At 37.3% G+C, this 21,838-nt stretch overlaps 1 protein-coding gene across 6 annotated transcripts in view; it reads left to right on the top strand.

Annotated features, from left to right (window-relative positions):
* Positions 1 to 21,838, top strand: part of LOC105475332 (lysine methyltransferase 2E (inactive)) — a 103,290-nt gene that overhangs the window by 35,449 nt on the left and 46,003 nt on the right. For 5 of the 6 annotated variants that reach the window (XM_071094719.1, XM_011730495.3, XM_011730496.3 and 2 more), the window contains 3 exons: positions 13,128 to 13,242; positions 14,312 to 14,541; positions 17,686 to 17,766. In XM_071094719.1, the coding sequence (XP_070950820.1) occupies positions 13,128 to 13,242; positions 14,312 to 14,541; positions 17,686 to 17,766 (426 nt within the window). Of the gene's footprint in view, positions 1 to 13,127; positions 13,243 to 14,311; positions 14,542 to 14,981; positions 15,069 to 17,685; positions 17,767 to 21,838 lie in introns of those variants that run through there. The other variant, XM_011730500.3, reaches the window with a different exon arrangement.

The following is a 21,838-nucleotide window of genomic DNA, read 5'->3' as shown; positions in this document are numbered from 1 at the left end:
GGCTGAGGTGGGATGATTGCTTGAGCCTGGGAGGTCTAGGCTGCAGTGAGCCCAGATCGCACCTCTGCATTCTAGCCTGGGTGACAAAGTGAGACCCTGTCTCAAAAAGGAAAAAAAAAAGTTCTAATTCAGTGCTCTAAATTAGTAAATATTTATTGAGGGCTTGTTATATGCCAGCTACTGTATGGGTCCTGGGGACACAACTTCAACCTAAAATTTTGTATTTGTATTCAAATTCTGTTTTTTCTCTTATAAAACAGAAAAATGGACAGGCGCAGTGGCTCACACCTGTAATCCCAGCACTTTGGGAGGCTGAGGTGGGTGGATCACCTGAGATCAGGAATTCGAGACCAGCATGCTGAACATGACGAAACCCCGTCTGTACTAAAAATACAAAAAATTAGCTGGGTGTGGTGGCAGGCGCCTGTAATCCCAGCTACTCGGAGGCAGATGCAGGAGAATTGCTTGAACCCAGGAGACGGAGGTTGCAGTGAGCTGAGATCATGCCACTGCACTCCAGCCTGGGCGACAAGCAAAACTCCATCTCAAAAAAAAAAAATAAAGAAAAAAGAAAAATGTCGCTTTAAAAAAATTAGAGTCCTGTTCCTCCACTTGCCCTCTGGATCTTATCCCTTCTCACCTTTTCAAAATCTTCATTCTTCCCTCTTGGCTGCAGTCATCCCATGTCTCTTGCATCTTCAGTTTCGCTATTAGATCATTCCTATCACATACAAATATAACAGAATTATTTCCCTTTTTTATTGTTTCATTCCTCTAATCCTCTGTATAGCAAAACTCCTTGAGAAAGCTGTTTGTACTCATTATCAGGTTGCACAGCACTACTATAACCTTCTGTGTTGTCAAACTAATTGGTAGTCTTGTATAATTTATATACATTTTTTCAGATTTGTTGTAAATAATCATCCCTTCCCTTTCTTCCTACTAGAAAGGTTTAATTTTGAATTTCTGGGTACCACACTTAACTGACCACTATTGCTCATTTTTTCCTGACTTATTCTGTTATGCCCAGGCACTTTAAATGTCTAAGATTCAACTGCAGTCCCCTCTTCTTTTAAAAAACTTGGTTTTTAGGTTATTACCTGGCTTTAAATATAATCTCTATGTGTGGTTACCCTCAATTTTTTATCTCCAGTCATAATCTTCCTAAGCTTCAGACTTGCATATGCAAATTGACAGCTTCACTTAGAATTCTTGATCTTCTTCTGCCCCCAAATCTACTTTTGGTTGTTGTTTTTTAGGCTCATCTACTTCTTTTTTCTTTTTCTTTTCTTTTCTTTTTTTTTTTTTTTTTTTTTTTTTGAGACAGTCTTGCTCTGTCACCCAGGCTAGAGTGCAGTGGCATGATCTTGGCTCACTGCAATCTCCACCTTCAGGATTCATGTGAACCTTTTGCCTCAGCCTCCCGAGTAGCTGAGATTACAGACGGCCACCAAGCCTGGCTAATTTTTTTATTTTTAGTCGAGATGGGTTTCACCATGTTGGCCAGGCTGGTCTCAAACTCCTGGCCTCAAGTGATCCACCTGCCTCGGCCTCCCAAAGTGCTGGATTTACAGGGATGAATCACAGCACCAGTCCTCATCTATTTCTTTCTTTCTTTCCTTTTTTTTTTTTTTTTTTTTTGAGATGGAGTTTCACTCTTGTCTGGGCTGAAGTGCAATGGTGCGATCTTGGCTCACTGCAACCTCCGCTTCCCAGGTTCAAGCGATTCTCCTGCCTCAGCTTCCCAAGTAGCTGAGATTACAGGCATGCGCCATCATGCCCGGCTAATTTTGTATGTTTAGTAGAGGCAGGGTTTCTCCATGTTGGTCAGGCTGGTCTCAAACTCCCGACCTCAGGTGATTTCGCCTGCCTTGGCCTCCCAAAGTGCTGGGATTACAGGTGTGAGCCACTGCCCTCACATCATCTGTTTCTTTAAATGGCTCCATCTCTATCCAGTTGCTTAAGTGAAAACCCTAAGCTGTCAGTCTTGATTGGTCCTTTCCCCTTAACCCCCGCGTCTAATTTGTTGGTCAGTACTGTGTCCTCCTTCAAAGTATATTTTTGTGGAGTCTTGCTGTGTCACCCGGCTGGAGTGCAGTGGCACGATATTGGTTCACTGCAACCTCTGCCTTCTGGGTTCAAGCAGTTCTCCTGCCTCAGCCTCCAGAGTAGATGGGACTACAGGTGCACACTACCATGCCCAGCTAATTTTTATATTTTTAACAGGATTTCATCGTGTTGGCCAGGCTAGTCTCGAACTCCTGACCTCAGGTGATCCGCCCTCCTCTGCCTCACAAAGTGCTGGGGTTACAGGCATGAACCGCCATGCCTGGCCAAAAGTATATTTTGAATCAGTACACTTATATCCATTTCTACTGTTGTCCTAATCCAGGCCTTTGTAATCTCTTGACTAACACTGGAGTGGAATACTCTCCATGTTTCTCTTTTGCCTTCTGTCATTTATTCTCTGTAGAAGCTGCTGCACTTCTTCTGAAGCATAAACCAGATCATATAATTCTCCCACTTAAAAAGCTTCCAATGACTTTCTGTGTTACTTAAAATATTAACTTTTTATGACCATAAGGCCCTCCTTTCTAATCTCTTCTCACTATTCTCTTCTTATCCCACTATTACTTCCATATTGATTTTTTGTTGTTGTTCTTTTGAATATTTTACATTTGTTTCTGCCTTACGGACTTTGTACTCTTGCTTTCCTCTGTCTGGATCATTCTTATGTTCTTGGCATAATTATTAGCTAAACTCAAATATCACATTCTAGTGAGGCCTCGCCTCTTCCATTATCTATAATAATATCTGAAATACTTCTGTTGTTTTATTTCGTTGCTGCCATGCTTTATATTTTTACTAAAACATAAGCTTTATGACTATAAACATCTTACCTGTTTTATCACTGTGTCTACAACGCCTAGCAAAGGGTTTGGCATATAGTAAGCATTGAGTTATGAACCATATTGCTTGAAGGTCATTTTTTATTTTTATTTATTTTTTATTTTTATTTCTGAGAAGGAGTCTCACTCTGTCACCCAGACTGGAGTGCAGTGGCACAATCTTGGCTCACTGCAACTTCTGCGTCCCAGGTTCAAGCGATTCTCCTGCCTCAGCCTCCCAAGTAACTGGGATTACAGATGTGCACCACCATGCCCAACTAATTTTTTTTTTTTTTTTTTTTGTATTTTTATTAGAGATGGGGTTTCACCATGTTGGCCAGACTGGTCTGGAACTCCCGACCTCAGGTGATCTGCCAAACTTGGCTTCCCAAAATGCTGAGATTTCAGGCATGAGCCACTGCACCCAGCCTATATTGCTTGAAGGTCAAATAGTTAACGCTGAAGTTTATTATGTTAAGAAGGATTATTGAATGCCCATATCCTTACTATATTTCCGTTGTTAAGAAGAAATAGAACTAAAGCTAGACATATTTTATAGCCTCTTCATTGTAGAAAGATGTCAGGTGCTATGTAATTGAATGAAAAGTCCCTCATATATAAATAGTCTTTAAAAATTGGCATGATTTCAGTATATTGAATGCTAAGTTTTTTAAAGTAGCAGTTCTGGTTAATACCTGTTTTGGGAAGCTGGAAATTTTTTAAAGGCATTAGGAAACTAGCAGAATTAAATAGTGATGAGAGGGAGATTGAAATTTACTATTAATACCTATGTTATCTAAGTGGTTATTTACTGACCATGATGTAATAAATTGAGACAGAACGTAGGAAGAGAAGGGATGTAAAATTCTTCAGTATAAAGAATTTTAACAAGTAATGGTATTTTTTAAGTGATAGTATTTTTACTATGAAATTTTTTGCATACTGTTTAATTGATGAAGGATTAAAGATCTAGTTTTCCAGATCCTATAGTTATAAGAATTTAAGAACTTAAAATATATAATAATTTTATTCTCTCAACTCTAAAGTCTATGTAAAGATTGCTTTTCAGAATTTATAGTAATGTGCTATAGATCAAAGATAAGCACTTGAAGCTGATTCTGGCTGGGCCCAGTGGCTCATGCCTGTAATCCCAACACTTTTGAGAGATCAAGGTGAGGGGATTGCTTGAGCCCAGGATTTCTGAAACTAGCCTGGGCAACATAGTGAGACCCCTGCTGTCTACAAAAAATTTTTAAAAAATTAGCCAGGCATAGTGGCTCATGACTGTAATCTACTCAGGAGGCTGCAGTGGGAGGATCACTCAAGCCCAGTAGTTTGATGCTATAGTGAGCTATGGTCACACCACTACACTGCAGCTTGGGTGACAGAGTAACACCTTGTCTCCTAAAAAAAAAACCAAAAACAAAAAAACAGGCCAGGCGTGGTGGCTCATGCCTGTAATCCCAGCACTTTGCGAGCCAAGGTGGGCACATCACCTGAGGTTGGGGGCTTGAGACCAACCTGGCCAACGTGGCAATACCTGGTCTAAAAATACAAAAACTTACTGGGCATGGTGGTGCATGCTTGTAATCCCAGCTATTAGGAGGCTGAGACACGAGAATCACTTGAACCCGGGAGGTGGAGCTTGCAGTGAGCCGAGATACATCACTGCACTCCAGCCTGGGTGACAGAGTAAGACTCTGTCTCAAAAAAAAAAAAAAAAAAAAGGGAAGGAAGGCTGCTAAATTTTTTTTTTTTTTAAAGAAAGGCAAGAGAATTAATGACTTTTGTTGGTAGTGTAATTGATAGATTCATCAAAGTCTTTTATTTTCACAGGTCATTGTATCTGATGAACCTAACAATGGTTAATGTACCCTGTGTTCTGTAACTCATAAAAAAATGAAGGCAAATCATTAAGGTAGTTGGCCCTGTACTTGAGAGTTGAAGGAACTCAAGGAAAAAAAAGGGAAAAAATTGGAGAATTATTTGTTGTAAAAGCAAGTTGCTCTATCTGTCTGTCTGTCCATGCGTGCGTCTGTCCGTCCGTCCGTCCATCCATCCATCCATCCATCCATCCATCCATCCATCCATCCATCCATCCATCCATCCATCCATCTATCTATCTATCTATCTATCTATCTATCTATCTATCTATCTATCTATATCTACCTTCCTTCCTTCCTTCCTACCTACCTACCTACCTACCTACCTTTATTTTAGATGGAGTTTTGCTTGTCACCCAGGCTGGAGTGCAGTGGCGCAATCTTGGCTCACTGCTGCCTCCGCCTCCCGGGTTCAAGCGATTCTCCTGCCTCAGCCTCCCGAGTAGCTGGGATTACAGGCATGCGCCATCATGCCCAGCTAATTTTGTATTTTTAGTAGAGTCAGGGATTCACCATGTTGGTCAGGCTTGTTCTTGAACTCCTGACCTCAGGTGATCCACCCGCCTCGGCCTCCCAAAGTGCTAGGATTACAGGCGTGAGCCACCACGCCCAGCCCGCAAGTTGCATATTTTAATATCTCTTTGTTAAATAAAAAAGTTACCAGTTTGGACCCTGGATGCCATACACTCAGGAGGATCACTTTGAAACTAGACACAATGCCAAGTGCTTTTCAGAAAAGTGAAGAATTAGATTGAGCAGAGGAAATGTACCTATTTGTGAGTGAGGATGATGGAAGGAGTCTTGGAGAGGTAGTACTTTTTACCTTCTCTGATCATTTTCAGGGCTTCTGCTGAGCCTACTGAATCTAGGAGAGTTATTTACAGATTACCCAGCCTCACATTTCAAGCTCTTAGTTTTATTTTGTCATAACACTACTCCACTTACATCATTAACTTGCTTGGGAGAGAGAAACCAGTAGTGACTCTGTGTAGTTTTTGTTTTTCTTTTTATGTGGTGTTTGTTTTTTTTTTTTTTTTGAGATGGGGTCTCACTATATTGCCCAGGCTGGACTCAAACTCCTGAGCTCAAGTGATCCTCCTGCCTCAGCCTCCCAAAGTGCTGGGATTACAGGTGTGAGCTACCATGCCTGGCCATTTTTCTGTTTTGTTTTTGTTTTGTTGTTGTTGTTTTAGAGATGCGGTCTTTTTATGTTTCCCAGGCTGATCTCAAACTGCTGGCCTGAAGCCATCCTCCTACCTTGGCATCCCAGAGTGCTGGGATTACAGGTGTGAGCTGTTGTGCCTGGCCTTCTGTGTAGTTTTTCAGGATAAGAGATCATATTCATTCCTTAGCTGGATACGCAGGGTTCTTCTTGAACTAGTCCTTGTCTATTCTCATCTCTGGCACATCCTCCACTCCTTTAACTGTTTTGAATTTTAGTAATTCTTCTTCAGTCTGTTCTTCCTAAACTTCAGTGAACGTAAAATCGAAGATGTTTATTGAAATGTAGATTTCTAAGTCCAATCTTTAAACATTCTGGTTCATTACATTTAAGTAGAGCTGTGAAAAGTAACAACTTGCACTACAGGTAATTGTGCTGCTGGTTGTCTGTAGATCATGCTTAGAGAAATGTGCTTAAATGTGTCATGTTGATAGCTTTGACTGCATGTGTGCTTTCTGTCTGGAGTACTTTCTCCATCTCTTTGCCTTCTCTATTTCATGGACTTGTTAAATTGCCATTCTTTAAAACTTGCTTAAATGTGACTACTATTACGAAGGCTCCTGTGCATACCTCTGATGGCACTACTGTAATTATTGTTACACTTGTTTGTTTGCCTGTAAGTCAGTTTCTTAAGAAGGACCACTTTATTTTTTTATTTCTAGCATTTGGTACAGTATCTCACTGCCTGGTACTTACTGTGTGCTCAAATGTTTGTTGATTGAAAGAAAACTACATTATTGTAAGTTCCTTGAAGGCAGAGACAGTATCTTATCTTTGTGTCTCTGATGGTCGCTAATGAACATTAAGCCCTCAATATTTGTTTAATCAGTGCTGTCAAAGTGGTTTAAATGAATGTAGTCTCTGGGGGTCTCTGTGAGCTTTTTGATGTTTTAAAAAATTTGCTATTTAATTTGGAGCTAGAAAAAAAATTTTAAGTATATTTGGGATCATTCCAGATCACTACCACTTTATACCAAATGCTGCCATGAGATTTCAGTGCAAGTACTTGGATTTGTGTCAGATGTTTATAAGATCACAGAGAGATACAGTTTATTGTGATGTTTTTCTAAATCCAAACCTCCAAAGGAAAATCTGACTCTATCTATTACAGGCATTTAGATATTACTTGCTTTTGAGAGACTGCTTACATGAATAAACACTATTCCTGAGGTCTGACCTTTACATACTACTTGAAGATTCCACCTGCCATATTTTCCTGTCTTTTTGCATATGCATGGGGTATTGTCTTCCTCCAGCATTACTGGGTTTTTCCTATATATTATTTGTAGTAAATTTCTTTTACTAGGGTAATAGGTTCTGTCTCCTCTAGCAAAATTAGTGATTTATTGAAAACAGGTGTCGTTGAGCTTGTACATAGAATCACTCTATTGGAAGTTTGAATTATTATGAACTGAAGTTATAAAACAATTTTTAAGGAGCTTCAGAGTATTTGTAGTTGTACTTGAGAACAAATTCTGAACAAATAAGTAGCGTAATGTATCTGTGTAAGGCATTATAGTTGAGAAAATGTATTTGCCCATCCTTCATATCATTCGAACTTCATTTTGCTGGGAAGAAGGTAAAGCAAATATCCTTATTCCCACTTGACAAATAAAAAACCTCAAGTTCAGAAGTGAATATGGCATTCTTTCTACTGGAGAAAATGTCTCATTAAGAAAGAGTTTGGGAAAAAAAAATAATAGATGCACGATAGAAGATTGTTAGCAGAGCACAAAAATGTGAAAAGTAGTAACAATACAGTAAAGAAGTGCTTCATGAATACTAAAATTAGGGAGTTGAAGCAGTCAAGAAAGGGCTCTTTTAAGAATACTTGAAATAAACCTTGAAAAATGTGTTGAAATTAAGGAGTAAGGGTTAAGAGATATTCTACAAATAGGGGTTTAGAAATGCCGAGGACATCTTTGTGAGTTGGAGGAAAAACGATAGACTACTGTTCTTGCTGGTACCCAGTGTATAGAGATATTAAATGTAAGATAAAAATGCTTGAGGAACTTTTTTATTTCCACTTTTTAGTATGGAAATGCAAATATATACATGATGGTATGTAAAACAGAATAGTAATCCCAGGTGGCCATTACTTAGCTTCAGCAGTATTCAAAGTTTTGCCAATCTTGTTTCATCTGTCTTTCAGTTGGTTTTTTTGTTCTTGTTTTGATACAGAGCCTCACTCTGTCAACCTAGGCTGACAGTGGTATGATCATAGCTCACTGCATCCTCAACTTCCCTGTCTCAAGTGATCCTTCTACTTCAGCCTCCTGAGTAGCTGAAGCTTAGAACTTTAGGTGTGAGCCACCATGCCCGGCTAATTTTTTCATTTTTTGGTAGAGGTGGGATCTTGCTGTGTTGCCCAGACTGGTCATGAACTTCTGGCCTCAAGTGATCCTCCCTTTTTGCCCCCAAAAGTGCTGTGATTGTAAGCATGAGCCACTGCGCCCAGCCTCTTAAGTATTTTAAAACAAATTCCAATTCCACCCAGGTATTATTTCACCCATGTATTATTCAGTTATCTATCACTAACAGTTAAGGACATTTTGTTCTGTTACAGTACTATTATATAACAAAATTAACATAAAACATCCAGTTCATCTTCAAATTTTCTCACTCGTCTCAAAAATCTTTTTGTAATGTGTTCAAATTGGGATCCAAACAAAATTCACACACTGCATTTGCTTGAAATGTCTCTTGAATCTCTCTTCATCTATAACAACATCCCTCTTTTAAAATTTGTTTTCCTTTATGCTGTAGACTTGGTGAAGAAACTGGAAAATTTGGCCTATAGAAGTTTTAACATTCTGGAGTTGGCTGATTGCCTCCTTCTGGTGTCATGTAATATTCTACTTCCCCCATATTTCTGATAAACTGGTTCTTGGATTTAGAGATATAATTAGCTTCAAGTTCTGTTCTTTTCCTTTTCTCTTTTTCTTTTTTTCTTTTCAGTATGATATTTTGTAGGTGGGACTGTGTACTTCCTATCACATAGCATTAGGAGAGGCAAATAAAGCTTGGTTGTCTAACTCCTAATGATAATAATAATGATCAACAGATTCAGGTATTGTCATCTTGTCTACCTATCAACCTTTTACCTAAGAGTTTCAGCATCCATGGTTATTTGTTGCCTAGATATATAACCTCTTAAGGGTTGCAGTGTAGTTATTTTTCTAATTTGTTTATTCCTTCTGCATTTTTTAGCTGCTGGGAAATTTCTAAAAGAAGCAGTCAGCACCTAAGTATTGGCTTATGTATTAACAAGAGAATATACTTACCATTTTAGTTACAGAGCTGAGTTGCATGTTAGAATCCCCTTTTATGCATTTCGGTTATTCTACTTGTTGGAAACAGAATTCAGAGTTTTTGAAAAGGTGACTTCATCTACAAATTATGGTGGTTTTGACCATACCTTGTTGCTTATATATTGGGAATAATTTCATTACCTGCTACTAGGTTGGTGCAAAAGTAATTGCAGTTTAATTTTGACCATTTTGAAAATTTTTGAACATTTTGAATTCTTGGAGTATGCAATGAATATCTTTTGGGAAATTTCCCATGGATAAAGAGAAAATCTTTTTTGGATTCAGTGATTTTAGAACATATACATACTTTCTGCTGACAGGTTAAAAAAAAAAAAGAACATACAAAGCAGTATATTAATGAATATAAACCACTATATAAGCTCTTCACTCTCTGACTGTGATATCAAAATTGTGTGTGTGAAATCTCATTTTTCTATAGGATGAACACTGCATCATGGATTATGTTTTGATACATTATTATATAAACACTTCTATAAATAATTATGAAGTATATATAACACTTAGAAATGTAACACTTCTGTCCTTACATTTGGGAAGAAGGAAAAAGAAATTCATGCTAGTTTTGCACTGCAAAAGTTATGGCCGCTACTCCAAAATATCCAAGTTTTGCCCACACCTTTTAGTAACACATTTTGCAGAGTTTGATCTAAATTTTTAAGAGTGAATCTTTGTGCTCTGGCCACAGTTCCTGCATGTTGCTTTAATAATAGTATTGTAAATCATTGCTAAAACTTCACTTCTTCCTTCCATGTAATTTTTAAAGAATTTAGAAAGTGTCACTGTTGTAATCAACGGCAGTTTGGTAGTATCTGTCAGTTTTATGGACATTTGCCCTTTTGTTCAGCAATTGTACCTCCAGGAATTCATGTTATAGAAATACTGTCATTTATGCAGAAAAGATAAATGGATGTACATTTGCAGTAATACTTTTAATAGTGAAAAATAGAAGTAATGTCATTATCTACCAGTAGGGGAAATTGTTAAATAAATTTATATTCCTATAATGAAATAAGCAGTTATTACCAAGAATTAAGTATATATGTTGATATTTAAAGATGGAAAAAGTAAATCACGAATACATAGAGTATATTTTCGGATTTTATAAAGCAAAAATTGTGTAGATATAATGATGCATAGAAAAGTTTAGAGAAAGATACATGGCAGTATTAACATGGGAATGTTTGGGAGTTGGGTGGAGACATGGGCTTTCACTTCCTTATTACTGCTATATTTAGATTTTCTACAATGAGCATTTATTAATTTTGAAATTAAGAAACATTTCTTTTAAAATAATGAATAAGTGAATTCTTAATGTAACAGCATAGACATTAGCTGAATATTGATTTTCTTTTCTTTTCTTTTTTTTTTTTTTTTGTGACAGAGTCTCAACTCTGTCCCCCAGGCTGGAGTGCAGTAGTGCGATCTCAGCTCACTGCAACTTCTGCCGCCTGGGTTCAAGCGATTCTCCCGCCTCAGCCTCCCGAGTAGCTGGGATTACAGGTGCCTGCCATTGCCCCTGGCTACTTACTGTATTTTTAGTAGAGATGGGGTTTCACCATCTTGGCCAGGCTGCTCTTGAACTCCTGACCTCATGATCCACCTGCCTCGGCCTCCCAAAGTGCTGAGATTACAGGTGAATATTGGTTTTCAAGGTACAGTCATGCACACATAGCAACGTTTTGGTCAACACCAGACCACATAATACAATGGTGGTCCTGTAAGATTATATTGGAGGTGCCCTCTACATGTGTACCATTTTCTATCTTTTATATTGTCTTTTTACTGTACATTTTTTTTTTCTTTTTTTTTTTTTTTTTTTTTTTTTTGAGACGGAGTCTCGGTCTGTCGCCCAGGCTGGAGTGCAGTGGCCGGATCTCAGCTCACTGCAAGCTCCGCCTCCCGGGTTCACGCCATTCTCCTGCCTCAGCCTCCCGAGTAGCTGGGACTACAGGCGCCCGCCACCTCACCCGGCTAGTTTTTTGTATTTTTTTTTAGTAGAGACGGGGTTTCACCGTGTTAGCCAGGATGGTCTCGATCTCCCGACCTCGTGATCCGCCCGTCTCGGCCTCCCAAAGTGCTGGGATTACAGGCTTGAGCCACCGCGCCCAGCCGTTTTTTTCTCTTTTTAGAGACAGAGTCTCATTCTGTTGCCCAGGCTAGAGTGCAGTGACATGATCATAGCTCACTGTAACCTCAAACTTCTAGGCCCAAACAGTTCTCCCACCTCAGCCTCCTAAGTAGCTAGGACTACAGACGTGTGCCAACATGCTTGGCTAGTTTTTTTTAAATTTTTAATTTCTGTAGAGAAAATGTTGCTATCTTGCCCAAGCTATTCTGGAACTCCAGGCTTTAAGTGACCCTCCTGTCTCAGACTCCCAAAGTGTTGAGATCATTGGCTGAGCCACCACACCCAGCCCTTATTTTCTGTTTAGATATGTTTAGATACAGAATACTTAGCATTGTGTTACAATTACTTACAATATTCAGTGCATAACATGCTGTATAGGTTTGTAGCCTAGGAGCAATAGCTATGCCATTTAGGTATGTAGTAGGCTATACCATCTAGGTTTGTGTAAGGTACACTCTTGTCATGTTCACACAACAGTGAAATCACCTAATGATGTATTTCTCAGAATATATTTCCAACGTTAAGCAAAGCATGACTGTATTCAGAACATATTGGAGACTCTTTGCAATCTCCTTTAGAACCATTTGATAACCTCAGTTTATGTCTCCTCTTTTTGCTAATTCTGGCCCACAGTGCTTACAACAGCAGCCACTGAGAGCTAAATTGAGACTTGGTGAAGGGATGACAGTATATTAAGAAGCAGTTGACTGTAAAAAATGTTTTTTATGCTGATAGTCTCATGACGAATCAGAATATAACCACTAAAAATTCTTAAACTAAATAATAGTGCAAATAGTACTAACTTCTAATGGAAAGTTTTGAATAGGAGGTAGGATAAAGATTGTCATGAAAAATTTTTCAAGTGATGTTACAGTTTTGTAAAACAAAGGCACAGAAACAAATCATGTTATTGAGTATTTGCAAGGGAGAGATTAATTTGTGTGAATTGACCTCAGATGTAGGTTCACAACCTCGTCGATCAATAGGAATTAACCAAATAGAGCTCAGGAGGATTGGTAAGAGTAAAGAAGTTGGGAAAGTGATGTATGTAAAATGCGAGGCCAGGGAGCTTGTAAGTCAACAACAGTGGGCAAATGTTGTATCAGTAGTTGGTCAGTCTCCATCATCTAAGACCGGAATTACTCATCTTACAGGTGGCTATTTATGTTTTTTTCAGGCATAAATCCTGGTTTATTGTGAAACTTCCTATTCGTTAAGTTTACTGACATTTTCAAGACACTATTATATTAATATCTGGTCACACTCAACACATGCATATATTTTTGAACACTGAAATGCATACTTCAGTTCCACTTGAGGTCCATATAGATTCTGTGTGGTTTAGTCTTGCTTAAATTATTTCTACCACTTCTTTGCACCCCTTTGCTTAGTTTTCTCAGTGCCATAGGGTTTATTAAATAATATTTGGCCTCTAGTAATTTTTTTTAATGAGAGGGAAACTATATTTGAACTTGGAGGGGGACATTTACTTAATTAAACAGAAGTTTGCTTATGACACATAATCTAGATGGGATATATCTTTAGTGCATCCACCTGCTATAAGTAGGTATTGTATATGTATAGCCAATATTTTACTGTAAGTACTTTATCATTTTAATTGATTAAGAGAAAAAAATGAATGGAATTCTCTTTGATGCAACTTTTTCCCCCCAGACCAGAATCCGTAGAAGCTAGCCCTGTGGTAGTTGAGAAATCCAACAGTTATCCCCACCAGTTATATACCAGCAGCTCACATCATTCACACAGTTACATTGGTTTGCCCTATGCGGTAAGTGTTAAACATTTCTTTGAAGAAACATTTTTAAATTTGGATATTGAAAGTAGATGCGTGTGATATTGTGCTTAAAACGGCGTGTTTAAAAAGCATGGTTGTTTCATACTATCAAAATAATTAGGTGTTTAATTTTTCATTAACCATTAAGGGATTGAAGTTCTATAAAAGTGAAGAGCTTCTCATTATTTTGCAGTTTATGCTGTTAATAGTTTGATATTTCTTTACTTCCTAAGAGAATGTAGATAAGGTTGTGTTATACTACCTACTATTGGTTTTGAATTATATAGTAATTAATTTTGTTTTAATTTTTTAATTTTTAGTTTTTGAATTATATCATAAATTTTATAGTTACCATTTATTGAGCACTTGTTATGTGTCAGACATATATTATTTAATCATTAAAAGCAACTTCATGAGATGTAGTTTTCATCTTTTATTTCATAGGTGAGAAAATGAAAGTCTATCTAATTTATTAAATACTGCATATCTAGTAAGAGGCAGCATTTAGATTCAAATGTAATTACATAGTAACACATTTGTGATACTATGGAGGTAGAATTATGAGATGTTTACTACTTGGACCAGAATAAAAATTACTAAATTAAAAAAACCTGTATTATATTCTTTATAGTGATAAATATGTCTTTTTTTTTATTCTTTAGGCTCCATATTTCTGAGATGTGTGTTTTTCTGTTTTCCTTTTTTTTTTTTTTTTTTTTTTTAACACTTCTATTCTCACATCTTAATACCTTCTTTCATCTTGGAGGTGGAGCTATGTATGTGACCATAGGACTGTGAAGATATCTTATGATTTGGTAGGGAAGGAATGAAATTTGGATGTGAATGTGACCACTCCCACTTTGTAGATAGATATATTCACTTACTACTGTGGTTTAATATCTGGCTTCACCAAGTCATTTTTTAAATGGTATTAAGGAAGGAATGAGCCAATCTCGTATCTCTTGAGTATTGAAATTAAGGGTTGAATTTTATTTAAGTTGCTTGGTTCATATCATTGTTGAAGTTAAATAATATTGTGCTATATTTGTGTTTAATTATTCAGGACCATAATTATGGTGCTCGTCCTCCTCCAACACCTCCGGCTTCCCCTCCTCCATCAGTCCTTATTAGCAAAAACGAAGTAGGCATATTTACCACTCCTAATTTTGATGAAACTTCCAGTGCTACTACAATCAGCACATCTGAGGATGGAAGTTATGGTACTGATGTAACCAGGTGCATATGTGGTTTTACACATGATGATGGATACATGATCTGTTGTGACAAATGCAGGTAAAATATTTTACACCATTATTTTATTTTTCTTGAATACTGATAACCTTTGGTAATGTTGGAAAAGATAACTGAAGTCACTTTCAAGGGAATTAATGAATACATATTTTAAGTGGGACTTCTACTATTGATGCAGTCCTAGAAAAAGCCTCCTATGTGAAAAAAGTTTACTAGAAATCCCTGTTGTTAACTGAGTAATAGTCAGTTCTGAACTTTATTCATGTAGGATCACATTTTTCTTTTCACTTAGTTCACTAGTAGTACAAGTACATAAATATAGCAGTAGACGAGATAGAAATGAGAGAATTTAGTCATTTGTATTTCCTTTGGAATAATTTGTGCTTAGTCAACTGTGATTTTCCAGTTTGGGGAAAGTAAACATTTTGATTGATGTTTGTTTGACCTGACTCTCTCACCTCCTTTTGACTTGAACCTTGCAGCACTCTGGAGTCTCCTTGAACCAGAACCAGTCTCCCCTCCCCCAACCCTGGTTCAGCCACCAAGAAAGGCCTCCTCCCCTAGAGAAGGTGTGATTGGGACAGAAAGTGGGGTTTTGTTTCATTTTTGTTTTCCTTTTTTTTTTTTTTTTTTTTTTTTTTGATGCGGGGGAAGGATTTGGGGAGGATGAAGAGGGAACAGTAGGATTTCAGCCTGAAAGTTACTGAGTTTATCCCCTGCATAGGGTGGGAAGCGGAGAGTACTTAAGCAGTGCATTGTAGAGGGCAAGAAAGTTTGGGAGCTTTACAGAATTTCCTGCGTCTGGTCATTATGGTGTTGCTTAATTATTTGATGTGATGTAGTATGGCATATACCCATATTTGAATGTAAGTATAAAAATGGACCCTAAAGCCAAGTATTACTTTGCATTATTTGCAATATTATCCCCATCTATTAGATTAGGTGATTAGGAGTTGAATATTATTGATACAAACATGCAGTTAGCATTATGTTTCAAAAAGTTTGTTTACTCTTGCCAAAAAATGAGAAATTCAAATATTAAGTGGAATGTAAAATTTGATATTTTTATGGAAAATTTTAATATTAACACTTTGAGTTTATCTTAATAATAAAAACATATTGTAATATCTTTCCAAATGTAAAAATAAATTTTCATTACCTGTAACACATTCTACCATGAATAATGACTTCAGTAAATTTATTTAGGAGGTAAATTAAAAAACTAAAAATAACTTCAGTGACACTTTGTTTTCCTCATAGTAGAAAATGTCAAATCATATTGTAGCCAATCATATAAAAAAGCTTTCTCTTGGCTCATCTTGTCTAATGTGATAAATTATATACCATTTGGTATATCATTTTTATTTTAATATATAACCTTAGCAGTGTTTTTCTTTTAACTGCGATGGTCTATATATAATATACAGTTATCTCTATTAGAGAATAGTAGAAATGTCCTTAAGAGTTTTTATATCCATCTACAAATTATTGAAGGACCAGTTCACAGTTTTTGGATTATTCAAGTTATTTACTTTTCAGATAGTACTTTTTGTTATGAATCTAATATTTGTTATTCTGTTTTTCTGTTGCTCAGCCTGTAGTCTCCTGGAAGGCTCTATTCTTACTTTACGTTGCCTCATTGTTTTTACATGTTCCTACTACTTATACTCATCTCTTTGAAGTCTGACATCCACAGCTCTGATTATTTATTCATATTCTAGCTTTGTTTATTCTGTTGTCTGCATGACATCATTATTTGCCCACAAATTTAGTTTAATTTGTTATTCTAACCCTTGTCATTTGCGCTACTTTTCTTTTTCACATCTTTTTTCCACTTTGATATCTATTTCACATTCTGTCAGTTCTTGCCCAAACATTCTCAGTTGAAAAGTAAAGAACAACACAATAGCAGTTAGTTTGGTACAGTAGTCCCTCCTTTCCCCTGGGATATATGTTCCAAGACCCGCAGTAGATGCCTGAAACTGCAGAGAGTACTGAACCCTACAGTACTGTTCTTTCCTGTACATAAATACCTATGATAAAGTCTAATTTATAAAGTTTAATTAATAAAGTAGATGCAGTAAGAGATTAACAACAGTTATAACAGCATACTGTAATAGAAGTAAATGCGGACTTTGTCTCTCTCCTTCTCTCTCTTTCCTTCTGCCCGCCTCTCTCCCTCTTCCTGAAAATATCTTAATATTTTCAGACTGTGGTTGAACACAGGTAAATGAAACCACGAAAAGCAAACCATGGGTAAGGGGAAGCTACAGTAGTTATATATTAGAAGTAGTTTATTGTTATGTAAAGAATAACTAAGACTATTTTTGGAGTCAGGCATATCAACTTTAGACAAATTAGTCTTGGCAATAAAATACAATAATAACAAATTAAGAAATTTGCCTCAAACTGGTCCGTGTATTCCATTAAAAGTAATTAGGTTTAATCTCTATCTTCATAGAATGTCTCTTATATTCTTTAACTTATTTTTCTCTGGCGTTAATTCTGGTTCTGCCCTCCTTTAACTCAAGTGTGGAATGTTGGAAACATCTCTTTAGTTGGTCTTTCTGCTTGCAGTTTCTTAACTTCTTTGAATACTACATGCCACCAAAGCACCTCTAATTGTTACCTGTTGACAGAGGAAATCTACACACGTCTGCACGTTCCAAGTCCTAAATAATCTGACTGTACTTCACTAATCCAATTTTAACCTCCTCCTTTTTCTCAAAATGAATATTTCTCTTCATATATGTTAAGCACCTTGTGGCCACCTTCTTTTCATATCTGATAAATGATATTTGATAAATGTTGCTACACTGATAGCTTACTATTTCCCAAATGAGGTTCGAGTCAAGTTCATTATTCTCCAAGGTGCTTTTCTCATTAATTACAAGTAGTGTGGCCATCTCTACGTTGTGATTTCTAATAATATTTGTAGAATAAATTATACACTTTGTATTTTAAAATTGTATTTGCTTTAAACATTTATGTATCCTATATTTGTCCTCTTGCTTTTACATCTCAAATTTTATCTGCTTGAAGACACATTTCTATGAGTTTCTCAGAGTCCCTTTTAGGAGTGCTAAGCTCAAAGTAGGTGCTTATTAAATGATAGTTAAATGGAATATCAAATCTTAATTTAAGGATGACTTAATATTACATATGTTCTGCTTTTTTTTTTTTAAGCGTTTGGCAACATATTGACTGCATGGGGATTGATAGGCAGCATATTCCTGATACATATCTATGTGAACGTTGTCAGCCTAGGTAAGTTGCACATATCTGGTAACATTGCCAGTAATTTTACTGAGGTAATACTAGTTAACAGAAACTCCTTTATGAATTCAAGTTAAAGAATTAATGAATCACAGCCGGGCATGGTGGCTCATGCCTGTAGTGCCAACTACTTGGGAGGCTGAGGCAGTAGGATTGCTTGAGCACAGGAGTTTGAGGCTGCAGTGAGCTTTGATTGTGCCACTGCACTCCAGCCTGGGTGACAGAGCAAAACCCAGTCTGTTTTTTCAAAAAAAAAGGACTAATAGATCACTGTATTTTATCGATTCTAACATACACTTTTCCATTTTTATGTGTATTCTTACTATTATTTTTGTATTCTGACAACTCTAAAATCAGGAAAATACCTTTCTATCAATAATGTGTCACAGTTCATAGGGTTTTTACTTTATTAATGATGCAAAAAATAATAGTGCATCTTCTACCTGATGGCATCTTTTTTAACTGGAATGCACTATGTTAAAGAGTTACTAGATGAATACTCTCTTAAAGAATTTGGTAGATCTGTCATTCTTCCTGTTTGTAATATGTTTTTTCCACATTTCTTTTTTGTTTTTTAAAATCTTTTTATTGTGGACATTTCAAACTTATGTAAAAATAAAATAATATATAATGAACCTACATTTCCACCACCCTACCTCAGTAATTATTGACATTCTTGTCCCATGTATACTGCCGTGTGTTTCTTCTCCCTTTACGTGTTGTTTTAAGGCAAATCCCAGATATCATATTATTTCATCCATGTATATTACAGTATATATGTATTTGTGTGTATATATATTTCAGAATATGTCTGTCAAAGAATTCTTTTTACAAAAATAATTACAAACCGGCTGGGCGAGGTGGCTGAGGCCTGTAATCCCAGCACTTTGGGAGGCCGAAGTATATGGATCACAAGAGCCCAGGAGTTCGACACCAGCTTGGCATCATGGTGAAACCCCATCTCTACTAAAAATACAAAAGATGGCCGGGCACGGTGGCTCAAGTCTGTAATCCCAGCACTTTGGGAGGCCGAGAGGGGCGGATCACGAGGTCAGGAGATCGAGACCATCCTGGCTAACATGGTGAAACCCCATCTCTACTAAAAAAAATACAAAAAAACTAGCCGGGCGAGGTGGCGGGCACCTGTAGTCCCAGCTACTCGGGAGGGTGAGGCAGGAGAATGGAGGCGGAGCTTGCAGTGAGCTGAGATCCGGCCACTGCACTCCAGAGCGAGACTCTGTCTCCAAAAAAAAAAAAAAATACAAAAGATGAGCCAGGCGTGGTGTCACTCACCTGTAGTCCTAGCCTCTTGGGAGGCTGCAGTGAGGCATGGTCATTCCACTGTGCCCCAGCTTGGGTGACAGAGTGAGAGCCTGTCTCAAAAAAACAATCACAAAGCCATTATTATACATTGAACAAAATCTCTGGCTCACCCAGCCATTGTTATGATATTGATTGGTTGATATTCATTTCTTAAGTCTCTAAACCTACTCCTCCCTCCCTACCACCCCTGGTCACCATTACAGTGTGCTTGTTTAGGGAACTCAGCTGTTTGTCCTGATGAGTTTTGCCGGTTGTTTTCTCATGATTTCACAAGTTTCCCTGATCTATTCTGTAAGAAGGTGTTTATAGGCTTGATCAGATTTAGGTTCAATTTCTTTTTTTTATATATATATATATAAAAGACTATTTTCATAGTTAGACAGTGTTGTCTTACCAGATGGAACCTGATTTCTGGTTGTCTTATGTTGGGAGCCAGTGATAGTCCTTAGGTCCACTAATTTATTAGGGGTTGCAAATTAGTGATATGTTAATTCTGTTGTTCATTACTTATCAGCTGGAATATTTTTATAGGAACAAACTTCTCTTTTTTTTTTTTTTTTTTTTTTTGTAAAACAGGATCTCACTTTGTCAAACAGGCTACATTCAGTGGTGTGACCACAGCTCACTGCAGCCTCAGCCTCCTGGGCTCAGGTGATTCTCCCATCCTTCCACCTCAGCCTGTCAAGTAACTGGGACTACAGGCATCGCCACCATGCCTGACTAGTTTTTTGTATTTGTTTTTAGACACACAGAGTTTCACCATGTTGTCCAGGCTGGTCTAGAACTCCTGGGCTCAAGCGATCTTCCCACCTTGGCCTCCCAAAGTGTTGGGATTACAGGCGACAGCCACCTTTTCCAGCCACGTCTCTATATTAACTATTCCGTTCTCTTAACGTATTGAGGAAAGGCAGGATAAATGCTTGTTGAGTCTTAGCCTTTATTTACTCGTTTTCAGAATAATGAAAAATTAAGTGTCATTATGAACTCATGGATTTAAACCATACTGGATGTCAGTCTATTGCAGTTATTACCCTTATTGATGCTTAAATTTCATTCCATTTCTGGTCACTAGGAACCTCTTCAAGCTGGTTATCAAATCCTTTAAACAATACCCTAGTGGTACTTGATGGCAAAGAAGTTATCTGGTGTTACAAGATGTCTCAGGCTTATCCTGCACTTCTGTGCCCCAAATTCAGAGTTAGCTTACAAGACCAGGATTGGAGAGCTAGTCATGCCCTTTCCTACTAGATTGGTCACTGTTCCTAGTCTTTTTAGTAGACAAAGCTAGGTAGTATGTTTCATCTGTTTCTTTAAGATAAAATACATGAGTTTATACTGATAATTGCAATTGAAATTTAGGAATACAAGTTTTATGTAGCTGTTTCATGTTTATCCTAGTTGTCAACAATACAGAGAATAATGTAATTAGAATATCTCACAATTGGTTAACTGTTTAATCCTACACAAGAATATAATAGTCTTGGAGTAACAACACCACTAACACTAGCTCCAACAATATGATTGTGTAAAACAGTTTAGTACTTCCCCCCCATAGGGCATAGTATACGAGGGTTTTATAGTCAATATTGTGTTTTAAGTCTCTTGAAATAATTTTGTGTTTATAACACTAACTGGATACACACTTATGTTGTTTATGTTATTAATTTTATTGATTTTTTAAAAATTAAATGTTCTGAGTTGTAGATTCACATGCAGTTGTGAAATAATGTAGAGTGAGCCTAGATAGCTTATACCTGTTTTGCTCCAGTGTTAACATCTTGCATAACTATTAATACAATATCACAACTAGGATATTGGCATCAATGCAGTCACTTTATAGAACATTTCTGTCACTGTCAGGAGTCATGCTGCCCTTTATAGTCATACCCAGCTTCTACACCTGAACTTTGCCAACTATTATTCTGTAATCGATTTCTATAATTTTGTCATTTCAAGAATGTTACATACATTTGACCCAGTATGTGACCTTTTGCGATTGACTTTTTTATCCAACATGATTCTCTAGAGAGCCCTCCAATTTGTTGGATGTATCATGATATTGTTTTTTATTGTGGATAGTATTTCATAGTATGTATGTACCATAGTTTCTTTAACCTGTTCACCCATTGAAGGCCATTTGGGTTGTTTCTATTTTTTTGGCTATTACAAATAAAGTTTCTGTGAACATTTGTTTACAGGTTTTTGTGTGAACCTGAGTCCCCCCCCAGGGCCCCCCCCCCCCCCCACTCTCCCGGGTTAAATGCCCAAGAGAGCAGCAGCTTGGTTATATGGTAGTTGCATGTTTAGGTATTTAAGGTATTGTCTGACTATTTTCCATAATGGCTATTCCATTTTACATTCCTACCAGAAATGTAGGAGTAATCAGTAATTTTTGTTTTTTAAGAATTGTTGGTTGGGTGCAGTGGCTCACACCTATAATTGTAGCACTTTTGGAGGCTGAGATGGGTGGGTCACTTGAGGTCAGGAGTTTGAGACCAGCCTAGACACTGTTGCTACAAAAAAAATACAAAATTTAACCAGGCATGGTGCAGGTGCTTGTAATCCCAGCTACTCAGGAGGCTGAGGCACGAGAATTGCTTAAACCTGGGAGGCAGAGGTTACAGTGAGCTGAGATCACATGGCTGCACTCTGCCTGTGTGACAGAGCAAGACTCTGTCTCAAAAACAAACAAACAAACAAAAATTACCCGGGTGTGATGGTATATGTCTGTGGTCCCAGC

This window comes from Macaca nemestrina, chromosome 4 (genome assembly GCF_043159975.1).
Source record: "Macaca nemestrina isolate mMacNem1 chromosome 4, mMacNem.hap1, whole genome shotgun sequence".
In the NCBI taxonomy this organism is placed as follows: Eukaryota; Metazoa; Chordata; class Mammalia; order Primates; family Cercopithecidae; genus Macaca; species Macaca nemestrina.
The sequence above is the reverse complement of the archived record's forward strand: the minus strand, read 5'-3'. Positions and strand labels throughout refer to the sequence as shown.